Source organism: Solanum stenotomum, chromosome 1 (assembly GCF_019186545.1).
Source record: "Solanum stenotomum isolate F172 chromosome 1, ASM1918654v1, whole genome shotgun sequence".
NCBI classification, from domain to species: Eukaryota; Viridiplantae; Streptophyta; class Magnoliopsida; order Solanales; family Solanaceae; genus Solanum; species Solanum stenotomum.
The window spans coordinates 97,317,323-97,329,684 of NC_064282.1; the positions used below are offsets into that span (position 1 = coordinate 97,317,323).

Below are 12,362 nucleotides of genomic sequence, written 5' to 3' on the forward strand. Positions count from 1 at the left end.
CTGCCTGAAAAAGGAGCTTCCTGTTCCTCTTCACATAAGTTAATTGATTATTTTCTGGAGAAAATATGCTTTGAGAAAGTACCTAAAAGTAGAAATATGCTTTGAGAAAGTACCTAAAAGTAGATCTTACATTTTACTGCCTAGAGTAATACTAAGAGCCCGTTTGGATTGGCTTAAAAGTCGGTCAAACCTACTTTTAAGTCAGTTTTTGACTTCTGAAAGTGTTTGGCAAATATAAAAAATAACTTAAAATAAGTCTAAAATGGCATAAAATAAATTATGAAGTGTTTGGCAAGGTAAAAAATGACTTAAAATAAGTCAGAAACCAAAAGTAGGTCTCCCCCTACTTTTTATTTTTTGACTTAAAAGTCATTTCATTTGACTTTTTATTTTTGACTTAAAAGTTACTTTTTTTAGGCCAATCCAAACGGGCTCTAAGACTAATTTTTTTAGGGAAAACCTCATTTTTCTATCTCAAATTTTCAGTTTAAATCAATATGTAAACCTCTGTCGTATGTCGACTAATGTTAAATGAAGCAGCAACAGCAGCAACAACAACAACAACATACCCAGTGTAGTCCCACAAATGGGGTCGGGGTAGGGTAGGGTGTACGCTAACCTTACCACTACAATTTTAAAATTTAAAAACTAATCTATTTTAGCATGCTAGAAGAATCTTTTAGAAAACTCATATTCCAATATCATATATAGTTCATTGATGAAACCGTAGAGTGAAGGTGAATATATAAACACCATAACTGGCAGTTCCCTACAAATTGTAGAGGTTACATTTAGACAAATGTGAACAAGTTAGCTCAAAGTAATGTTACAAAGTGTTATGGTAAAAGAAAATCAAATGATAAACGAATGAACAATAACAATATTAGTAGGTGGCAAGAATTGTTGAAATGTCATAAATTGGGCCATCAGTTAGGCCTTCACTTTTTATAGGGAGAAAGAACCAAGAATCATGCTACTGTAACAATGAAATCCTTCACTTACATCGCTTGTGCAGCACAGTCAAGAATATTTTGAGCAAGTTACAACTTCTAAAGAAGATAAAAAGAACTCTATGTTTCCTGCCTTTACTACTCATGAAACTAACTCATTTACATGAGGCACTTTTCTTGAACATGTAAAAAATTGTGTTTGCTGTCACTGGATTTACATTTGACTTCTTGAAAAGAAAAGTAAGTTGATAACTTACAGTCGAACTACTGATATTATGATAGAAAGATCTGTTGCACCTTGAAAGGGTTCCACCTTTGTCACTCTCCTGCAGAGAAGCTCTTGTAATGAGAAAATAAGAATGAAACTACAGTTTGAACAAATGAAAGAGTGAAAAGTCATTCCGTTCAGTAACACTCACATTCTAAATGTTGTCCTTCCACTTATACTTGTCTATGAGGCAAAGAATGACATCAGTTCTTTGTCAAAATCTAAATCATAATCAGAATTATCAAAATGACTTTGGACATCAATCCCCAAGTCAAATGGGCTGCCGAGTGTAGCATATGACGAGCCAATAGTAAGTGGAGATGCAAAAGGCATATCAATATGTCTGTCATGATTATTCCGAAACACGTCTTTTCCATCATGGTGATTGACTTTAGAATTTCCACTTCCGTGAAGCGACAGACCAACACCAGAATCCCTTGGCCTAATCTGAAGTTCATTGCATGCCAAGTGGGACTGTGGTTCCGCATGTGTCGACCCAAATTCAGCTGAAGAGTAAGAGTGATATACAGGTGGTTGACTGAAGTTAGAAAATTGAGACCCATGAGCAAATTCAGAAACTTGCAGTTCAGTGTGTACAATGGAACTGTGAGGCCCATATTGCAACCCATTGTTTGGAGGTCCATAATGCGATAGGGAAATTTGTGGTCCATCATTCATCCCAGAAATCTTCTGGAGACCATGGAACTGAGCGTCTTGAAATTGATGCTGAACTATAGAGCCTTGATTTTCAAGATGCATCTCTGATTCATAAGGGACACCTGCAGAATTTAGAGACATCGGATAAAGTGATGGCCCAGCACCTATATATGTATCCTCTGTAGAGACTACATTAGCTGATGGAACGAATGATAGGTTCGAGTCTTGTAATTGTAACTCTGATTGACTCTCTGTGTCGTTCTCTACAGGCTTTGTTGCTTCGCTCTTGTCATTTCCCTGTAGGCTGTCACTCATTATACGTCCAGCCAATAGCATTTCTGAACTGTTTATATCAGGTAATGTGTTACTATGCTCGTAACCATGTAGCAGAGATGGTTGAATCTGTTTCTCAGTAAGGTTTGACCTAGCACGTTTTCTCCTTCGATGATGTCCATCTCCTTTCTCCGTACTTTGGTGAGATTGACGAATGGCATTTAGAGGATGAACATGATTTCTCCTCTCATTCCTAGACGATACAGAGCCAATACCATCATCAGTGCCATCAACATCATAGTCGCTGTCACTGCTAATTAAAGATTTCTTCTTTTCACCACGGCTTCCAGCTGGTTCCTCTATGCTAGATGATCCATTCTCACTGCCTGCTTGTTGGAGGGTTGCTTCCTCTCTGCTTAAAACAGCCAGCCAAATTGAGCTCTCCTTAGCAGTCATCTTGTCCTGCAGACTCTTCGATTTGCGGATTAATTTCCTGATCTTTGCAATATCAGGTGACATATGCTTTATGACAGCAGTTAGAACACCAACTTTCCACATCTTCTTCAAATCATGCGGCTTTCTGTATGGCGGTTTCTGACCCTTAGGTAGTCCCATTTTAGCCCACCATCCCTCATCCCCAGTTGGCCACCACGGTGGCGAGATACCTTTCTCCAGTGGGTATTTCCGTTGAGGTGGATCACAGTGTTGCATTAAAGAAGACAAAAGGGACCCCAAGGTAGCATCTTGCAAGTCTTCCAAGACATTTTGTGGGTTCCCATTTGGGCTGCCTACACCGTCTCCTCTTGCTAGACATTCTGCTTCGTACTTGGCTATTGCAGCAAGACCATTCTTATCAAACTTCACCTTCTCCTTCCACCAAGCTCTTATGTTATCTGACGAACCGCTCACTGGTTTACCCTTATCAGGAATGATTCCATAAACAAATCCTCGAGCATTGCAGACCTCCATGAGCTTCAGCATGTACTTCAAAATCCCATCTTGAGCTCTTGACATCTTTTTCCGCGTAGCCTGATCAGTAACTTGTTTATTGTCCTGCTTCTCTGCAGCTAGCCGGGCTGCAAGCTTCTGTTTTTCCTTGAGACGCTTGAGCTTGACACGGTCCTTCCACATCCGTCTCTCCAATTCGCCTGGCTCAATCTCTTCATCGCTGACATCCTTTTCGGCTATGTTGTCGCACTTTATGTCATCAATTTCAATGTCCGAGCTGTTCCCAAACACATCAGCATTAATCATATCACTCAATTCAAAAGCAAAATGCAAGTAAAAGTGTAAAACTATATCTATCTATCCAACAGAGATACATTATCCAAACTCCAAATCTTTTTTTATTCGTAAAAACAGCAAACTTCAATGTCAAAGAACACACAATTCAGACTTGCAAACACCAAAGACTAAAGCAATTTCAAAGTGACCACAAAAAGCAACAAACTTTTTGTTATAACCATGGTGTCTGGGCTAGCTTGCATGCACCTCGACCAATTTTGTCGACCAAGCTAACCACAAAAAGAAACAAACTCACACTGGAAAACACAAAGGACTCTTACCTTCAAATCCAAGATTCAATTTTTAAGCTGCCAATGCAGGAACCTTGCTCAATTTACAGCAATTGAACAAAAACTCCAAGTTAATTCTCACATACCCAAATTCTCAAACACTATAAAAGAATTAATTAACATACACAAAACGATCAAAACTCATAAAACCCTTAAAGATAGATAAAATTACAGCTTACCCAAAGCACATTTTTGTTAAATTGATGAAAACAATTGGTCACAACCATCCAAGATTTTACATTGGGCACGTATCCGGGGGAATTAGTCAAGGACTCAAATGTGCCCGCAAGCTAGCCCGTACACCACGATTATCAACAACAAAAAACGACTTCACATTGGGTTTACACAAAGCTCAAAAAACAACACAACCCAAAAATTTATAACACAAATAATGAGAGACAGAGAGGCAAATAAAACAAAACCAAGATTCAATTTTTATGATTGCTAATACAGGAACCTTGCTCAATTCCCAACAATTGAGCAAAATCTCCACTTCAAGTTACTTTTTTTCTTCTTTTCTTAACCCCCTTCTCTATACGAAATCCCGCCCTTTTGCTCCCTTGGTTGACTTGAACCCACAACCTTAGGGTTCGAGGCAAAGGGTGCTTAACATCCGAACAACCCTCTTGTCTCACATACCCAAATCCTCAAATACTAACAAAAAAAAAAAACTAATCAACATACACAAATGATCACAACTCATAAATCCCTTCAAGATTGTAAAGATCAAAGCTTTAGGCATTTTGATGAAACAACAACACAACAAAACCCCAAAAAGAGAAAAAAAACACAAATAGTTCAAAGGGTATATACCTGACATCAATTCCAATCTCATCCATCACAGCCATGTTAATACAACAAATTGCAGCAAGATAGCTTCAACCCTAAAAAGGATATCAGATTTATATCTTTTATCTCTCAAAAGATTTTAAAAAATAAAAAAGGGTTTAAAATCAAGAATATTTAATTGTGAAAAATTTCATAAAACAGAGACAGAGAAGACTCAGAATTTCAGAGGAAAACAAAACACAGAAAGGGGACACAGATAAAGACAGGTAAAGATTTAAAATGGCTGAAAATCCTCCAAAAAGATTGAAAATGGGAGAATTTTTTTAGACAAAAAGATTTCTTCTAATAAAGGGACAAAAAGAAGAGGAGGAAAATCATCAACGCTTACCCCTTTTTTTTAATTTTATATATATAAAAAAAAAATCTTTTTTAGTCATTACATTTAGAAATTCAATAACTTATATTCCTAAATTAGAAAAAAATAATGTTTATACCTTATTTGTTTTGCACAATATAATCTTTTAACCAAAGAAGGAAAATAATGTTGAATACTTTAGTCAACTATGAGAAATAATTATGATTAGTGCTTACGTAGATTTTGTTGTTAATTGTATCTTATATGACATAGTTTGACTGAATAAATAGTTTAAAAAAATAATTTTTTTTTTATGTTCTTTATCTTAATGTGTTATAATATTTGTATGTTTGAAACTTGTAATTTTAAGTAGTGTAAAAAATAATGTCATATACAATGAAACAGTATGAATATATATAGAAAGCATAGCTCAAATGTATGGAATATTTCATGTTTACGTAAAAGTTTTAAAACAAAATGTCATAGTTCAATTACTAAATATGATACAAGCAATTACCCGCTTTTAGCACTATAATTATATTTTTTATTTTACGACTTGAGCTCGTGATCTAATAGCAAGAAAATATGATGTGGCAAGGGAGGAGACAAGTTTGACAATCTTGTCTTTTGTCTTATTCTCAGAATAGAACAAAAGGGGAAAGCTTAGAAAACATGTGAAAATGTCCAAATTCAATGAATTTATGAATGCATCCAGGTTCAATGAATTTGTCTTTTTTAAAAAAAAATTATTTATTGATTTATTTGAAGTCATTATTTTATTTGACCACTTATCCTTTTTTTTTCCTCAAGGGAATTTATCCCATCTTTCCCAAGAAAATGTAATCAATTTTTTTTTTTAAAAAAATAAATTTATATAGTAAAAGTCTTTAATACTGTTATAACTTAACGATCAAAAAACTTTGCCTCGAACTTCAACCCCTTTGAGTTGGTCAAGAGGTAACAATCTCTGACACCCTACAATGTTGCAATAGGTAGGGACTTGTCTATCAGCCAACTTTGTAAGAGGTGATATGAGTGCAACGATCACTAAAAACAATCCATGAACAGAACACGATATACTTGTCAAGGTTGCTTGATTTAAAAAGAAGTAAACATCCGAAAAACTAAAGGAATTCAACATCTAACATATACAAATATACAAATTTTGACCTTATATATACAATATAGTTTTCGACAACCCCTTGCACCGCCATTGGATCCATATATACTATTGGATATAGACAAATTTAAATAAAACAATATGAACAATGAAGATTCACATAATCAATCCCAACGTGTTTGGAACTGAATCGCGATTGTTACATTGTATATATCACATATACTAAAACTCAATGTGAAAAGAAAGACTTCAAAAAGGGAAAACATAACAATTTTCCCTTCATTTCTTCCTCTTTTTTTCTTTCATAAACCATACAAAAACTATAAGAGATGGTAATTTATTCAATGACAAAACCAACAACAACAACAAACATTTCATCTTGACTTAACAATTTCTTCTTTCATGGCAAGTGAAAGAGCATTTAAACAACAACCACTTTCTACTACTACACCAGGCATTGCCACAGCTCTACTTCCCACAAAACTTCCTTCACCTATTCTAACTTTTCCAAATTTCACTTCCCCTTCACCTTCATATATATGTCCAAATAACAATGCTTCTTTGCCTATACATCCACCTCCTTCAATCTCTATCATTTCAGGATTCAACAAAACTCCATTGCTATCTACATAAACCCCTTGATGATGACTTAATTCAACTTCTGATCCCATAAGTTTCATCCAAATGACAAACAAGAATGATCCTGTTGTCATTTCCATGAAATAGTCACTAACAAGTGTCCTAAATGCTTGCCATAATGTTTCCATTAGTAGTCCTTTGCTCCATATGAGTGATTTTCCTCCATCTTTCTTTCTTGTTGTGAAAACTAGTTTTGCTAACACACAAGTCAATGCTGCTAGTAGCCCTGAGGATATCCAAAAGAATGGGAAAAACCAGTATAGTGGATGGTTTGTTGTTGAAAAGATGAGCCAAGTTAGAGGACTATGTATTGAATATGCCAAGAGAAAGTATGGCAAGAATGTTTGGAGTATTGGCTGAGCAAAAGTAGACCAAGAAGTTTGATACCATGTTCTTGATAGAGCTACTTCCTGATGATGACTAGTTTCTTGTTTCACTTGTAGTGCTGCTGATGCAATTGGACAACCAGAGAGATCAACTTTCACATCTGATTGTTCTATGAAGTTCTTCCAGGCTTCTGGAAGTGGTTCACCATTTCTCAGATGTTGGCAAATTTCATAGATCAATGAACGACCGTGATCGATGGATGCACTTTGAGAGGCTGATGTTGCCTTCACAACATCAATCTCGTGGCATCGAAGAAAGGGGTTGAATTCCAGCTGCTCTGATTGTTCTTTGGTGAGGTTCTGATCAATGAAGATTTCTCCAACATCCACATATGGGAATTCAGCTTCATCCCATGGCCTAGTGCAGTCAAGTGCAATGTCTTGTGTTGCTTCATCCTTAGGCACGGTTCTGAATTGTAGTTGGAAAATGTAGCGAACGCCGCCTTGTGAACTTACCCTTTTCTTGAAATCATCAACAAGGAAAAGTAACGGGCGTGTGTCGTTATCTTTCCTAGGAATTGCACCTGTTTCTGGAGGAAGTATTCCAATAGGCTCAACTTTACCAGAATCTTTTCCAATGTTTTCATCACAAGGCCTCAACTTAAACTTCACATACATTTCCTGTTCATCTGTGAACCTGAAAAGCCTGCATATATTTGAGTAATAATGCATCTCTGTATATGAGTTTGAATCACGTAGTGATGTCCATACTGCATCGCAAACATGTGGAACGCGTTTCACGTGCTCCTCCCTTGCTGCTAAGCCACAAACAAGCCATGTCGCGAAGTCAGAGATAGTCCGAGCATAGAATGCTTCCCCTGTCTTCAATGTCAAATCTAGAAGTGGTTTTTCATCATCAAAATTCGCATGATCAGAGAGTATTCTCAATGCAGCACCACGAGCATCGAGCCTTGCATCATCATCGGCACTTAAGCTGTTGCTGTGCCGGACTATGACAGGATATTGTTTGCCAGATCCAAAGATTTTATGGTCTGGAAATCCTTTGATGTTGTCATACATTCTTAGCATTCCCTTTCCACTAACACCAATTCTATGGAAGTATCTTGTTTTAACCTTGAGAGTAGTTGCAGCCAGGTTTGCAGCTAGATTGCCAACTATCTTCTTGTATTTTGGATCCATCTCTTCTATCCTTTCATCCATGGCATGTCGTGTGCTCTTTATCATGACCGGGGATTGAGATCCGACGTAAATGCCACCACTTTGAAGAACAGAATTCATTGGAGCAACTGAAAGTGCACCAAGAATAACATTTTCTTGGATAAGTGATCTTGGAAGGACAACACTTTGGCTCCCAACAACTGAATTGTCTTGTACCTCAACTATTCCACTCGTGTATCCACTCGAGGAATAGAAGCCGGTTATAATCCTGCTGAAGTCACCTAGATGGACACCTTCACCTAGTGACATCAATTTCGGATCAGAAACCGCGTTGATGGCTCGGATAGAACAATGGTTTCCAACTTTTGCACCCAAGAGTCTCAAGTACATGCAGAAAGCTTCAGTTCCAGAAAGGAGTTTAGCAAATCTGAGATGACAGGCAATGTTAATTCTATGTTTCAACCATATTCTCAGTGAATCATCTGTGTTTTGTAAGAGAAAATTGTTTACAAATATGGTAAGGATGCTCAAAATCAAGCCATGAGCCAGGTAGACAGTTGCAACTGAGATACCGAAGATTATTGGACTTGAAGAGGTACTAGAAATAATGGCCAAGTAAGCGATGATAGTGAACGGAAACCAATGGAATGCTCCAGAGAGACATATTAAGGAGAAGTGATGAAGAGATGGAGATTTTTGAGCTAACAGTATGTACAAGAAATAAAGGATAGCTCCTGAGAGGGCGCTTATGAATCCGACAATGTAGATTCCCATCAAGTGATACGTAGCTGTAATGAGACCATGTTCTGTTTCATTTGCCGGTTCAGTGACCTGAAAATACAATAGAAATGCATGTCATTCTATTCAAAGAAAGTTCACAGGATGTTGTAATAAAACATTAAAACTGTTGTTGTAGATAAAGAGAAAGGGACATAGTGATACTATTTAGAGAATTTTTCACCAGTTCTCTTTGCCACAATTGTTTAGTAAATGACCCTCTTTTTATTTATCTTGCAACTTATGGACCTTTTCAGCCATGATCTAAACAGTCTAAAATCTTGTAAGTTATTGCAAATGTTAGATGACAGTCTAGTATTGTTTGTAAGGTTGAGAAATATATAAGAAAACATTAGCTTGAGTCTAATGTTGTCCGTAATGATAATATTCTAAGAGCTATATTTGCACAACCTTTTCAAAGAGTGGAAAAGTCTAATTGAGGGCCTTAAAAAGGGACATTTGTGTACATACATCAGCCTATTATTTAAGGTTATAAGAAGCTTAACAATCAGATAAATTTAACATTTGAGATCAAAGTCCTCACCTTCTTACGACTGTTTGATTTTGATGATGCTGTCTTCTGTAATGATGCTACCTCAGTTCCTTCTGCCAAAATGCTTCCTTTCTGGAGTACAGCGTAAGGACCAACTGAACAGTTTTTGCCAATTCTAACTGGATGGAAACTCAGGATTCCATTCTTCACTTCATGGCCTTGAATTAAAGCTCCTTCTGCAATAACAGCTCCATCTCCTATCAAAACAAGTGCTGGATCACTGATATCGATGGTATCCAGTACAACCGATGACCCTATCCTTGCTCCGAATACTTGAAACCAGTATTTCAGAAATACTGTTCCTCTCAAATGCACTGCCATAACTTTAGATGAAATTTCTTGTGCCTTATATAGAGCCCACCACTTAACAAAATCTAATGACCAGATGGACGCCTCTGGGGTCAGGGAATAATTTGGTTGAAGGACCAAATTTCCAAGAGTACCGATGCATATGCAGGTGGTAGATATGCATAGAAGCCAGGCAAATGGTGCAAACACCAAGGAAATTGCATAACCAGCCCAAGGAAATGAAGTCACTAGAGTTGGATTTGTCAAAATCAGGTTCTTAAAGACAGATATGGATGAGTATGCAGGAAGGACCAGCATGAAAATGGCATAGACAAGAGCAAGAAGTTGCAATAGAATGATACCGAATCGATGGGATGGGGAAACTTCTTCAGCCACCAAATTACAGGAATCATCCTCTGAGTAGTCTGGAAGATAAGAAGGATTTGTGGCATCGTGAGGTCGAGATTTTATAACCAAATCCTCTGTGAAGCTTGCCAAGTCCTCAATGCAAGTTGCTGTGAAGATATCGATTGCACCAACTTGCACTCCAAGAAAATCTGAGAGTTTTTGAGCTGCCCTGACTACACCAATAGAATCAATACCATAAGATACTAAACTTTCAGTAGTAGTAATCTTGCTGATAGAGATTCCTGTCTGCTCTGATACGAGTCCCTTCAGGAACTCGACAATTTCATTTTTATTCAGTCTTGGAGTTGGTGAAAGGGATGTTGTATTCAAATGTGGCCTTGGTGTATTTCCCTCCCTGCAAGAACCTGTGGTAAAAGATCTAAGAAGCTTTCGCTTTGATGAGATTTGATCTGGAACCACATCCAGTGTTCCATCAATGAATTGTTTCAAGCACTCAAATCTCTTTATCTTTCCAGATGTTGTTTTGCTGATAGTTTTTGGCTTGATCAGCTTAACAGAAGCCAAAGTAACACCATGTTCTTCAGCAACTCTTGCCTTAATTTCCTCGGCAACGTCTTTGCTAACAGGTTTACCATCTCTTACTTCTGCAATGACAACTAAGCCAACCTGGTCAGAGTGATCAGGTACTGGCACTCCTTTGCTGGATAAGGTCTCTTCTGGAACTCCAATAACAGCACAACAACCCGGGCGGAGGATTTCAGATGAGCTTTCGACAGTCTTTTCTATGTCTGACGGGTAAATATTTCTTCCAGCAACTATAATGAGGTCCTTGATTCTTCCAGTTATAAACAAATTCCCATCAATTATCCTTCCAAGGTCTCCAGTTCTTGTGTATACCTTTTCAGAATGCGAACCGAGCTTGTTTCTGAAAGTTTTCTCAGTCAGTTCCTCCCTGCCCCAGTATCCAATGCCTGCACTAGGACTGCTGATCCATATTTCTCCTTCCCTTCCGGATTCATCATGCTCCTTGCCACTTTCCGGATCAACTATTTTGATATCAACATCCGCCTCATTTTGATTCGCGTAGCCGCAACCTACTCTTCTTTGCCAATCCACCAAGATTGGTTTTCCTTCCCCATAAGCACAGCTTACAAACACACAGTTTTCTGCCAATCCATATCCAGGAGCCATCACTCTTTGGGAAAGACCAAAAGGTCTCGTGAGCTCAACAAAATTCTTGAGAGTTTTATGCCTTACTGGTTCAGCAGCAACCATTAGAAATTTGAGTGATGAAAGATCATACTTCCATTGCTTCTCTTTGTTAGCCTCCAACCTCCGGACAACGAGCTCAAACGCAAAGTTTGGTCCAGCACTGTGAGTTGCTTTGTACTTGCTCATCGTCTCGAGCCACATGAGAGGGTTCCTGATGAATGTCATCGGAGAAAACAAAACTGCTGATCCTCCACTTACTAAAGCTGTAAAAAGGCCACCGATAAGTCCCATATCATGGTACTGAGGAAGCCAGCTTATTAGTACTGTGTTTGATGTGCTTTTGTATACTTTCCGCATTAACTTCACGTTATGGATTAAGCCACCATGAGTTATCATAACTCCTTTAGCATCTCCTGTTGACCCTGATGTGAATTGTAGAAAGCATACATTGTCCGGTTGGGGCTCAAACTTGTCATTGCTATTTGAATGCATTTCTTTAGCATTCTTAACCCAAGAGTCTGTGTGTATCCATGGAAGATTAGGCCAACGAGCGGAGCTTGTTCCATTTTTACGGTTAAGTGATATCAGATTCTTCACGGAGCCTGCTCGAACAGCTGCATGATAACCTGCAGTCGACAAAATGGCCACTGCATTGCATGATTTAGCAATGTTTTCAATCTTGAGTAGTGCTTGTCCTCCTCTTTGCATTGGATCTGATGGAAGTACCGGGACAGGCAATACTCCAGATCTTAAGCACCCAAAGAAGGCATCAATAAAGTCAAGCCCCGGAACATAAACTAGGAGAACTCTGTCACCTTGCTTCATTACTGGTTTTCGACTAGACAACAGTTGCTGAGCAATACAAGAAGCATTAGCATTAAGTTCTTCATACGTCCTCTCGTTAACTACTTGTCCTTCTTCACTAATCCATTTGTACAATGTCTTCTTGCAGGTGATGTTATGATTAGCCCAGTACTTCAAATAACCATCAAGGCTAGACAATTCCGGGAATTCCACTTGCTGAGATTCTTTC

The 12,362-nt window shown here is 37.9% G+C and overlaps 2 protein-coding genes across 2 annotated transcripts; both read right to left on the reverse strand.

Annotated features, from left to right (window-relative positions):
* Positions 1–883: 883 nt before the first annotated feature.
* On the reverse strand, positions 884–4,855 carry LOC125853322 (ETHYLENE INSENSITIVE 3-like 3 protein). Its single transcript, XM_049532993.1, has 3 exons — positions 4,536–4,855; positions 1,370–3,373; positions 884–1,276 (listed from the first exon to the last, which is right to left on the reverse strand). The coding sequence occupies exons 1-2, from the start codon at positions 4,568–4,570 to the stop codon at positions 1,402–1,404; spliced, it is 2,007 nt and encodes a 668-aa protein (XP_049388950.1). The 5' UTR covers positions 4,571–4,855; the 3' UTR covers positions 884–1,276; positions 1,370–1,401.
* Positions 4,856–6,360: 1,505 nt separating this feature from the next.
* On the reverse strand, positions 6,361–12,155 carry LOC125853871 (uncharacterized). Its single transcript, XM_049533625.1, has 2 exons — positions 9,431–12,155; positions 6,361–8,961 (listed from the first exon to the last, which is right to left on the reverse strand). Exons 1-2 carry the CDS (start codon positions 12,152–12,154, stop codon positions 6,361–6,363), a joined length of 5,325 nt encoding a protein of 1,774 aa, XP_049389582.1. The 5' UTR covers position 12,155.
* Positions 12,156–12,362: the final 207 nt, after the last annotated feature.

What these genes read in the sequence shown, in the direction of transcription:
- LOC125853322 (XM_049532993.1), bottom strand. Translation starts at nt 4,570, where the DNA reads ATGGCTGTGATGGATGAGATTGGAATTGATGTCAG. An exon ending in GAGATTGGAATTGATGTCAG is followed by an intron (nt 3,374 to 4,535) that starts GTATATACCCTT and finishes GTTTGGGAACAG; the next exon opens with CTCGGACATTGAAATTGATG.
- LOC125853871 (XM_049533625.1), bottom strand. Translation starts at nt 12,154, where the DNA reads ATGAAGCAAGGTGACAGAGTTCTCCTAGTTTATGTTCCGGGGCTTGAC. An exon ending in TGAGGACTTTGATCTCAAAT is followed by an intron (nt 8,962 to 9,430) that starts GTTAAATTTATC and finishes TTGTATTTTCAG; the next exon opens with GTCACTGAACCGGCAAATGA.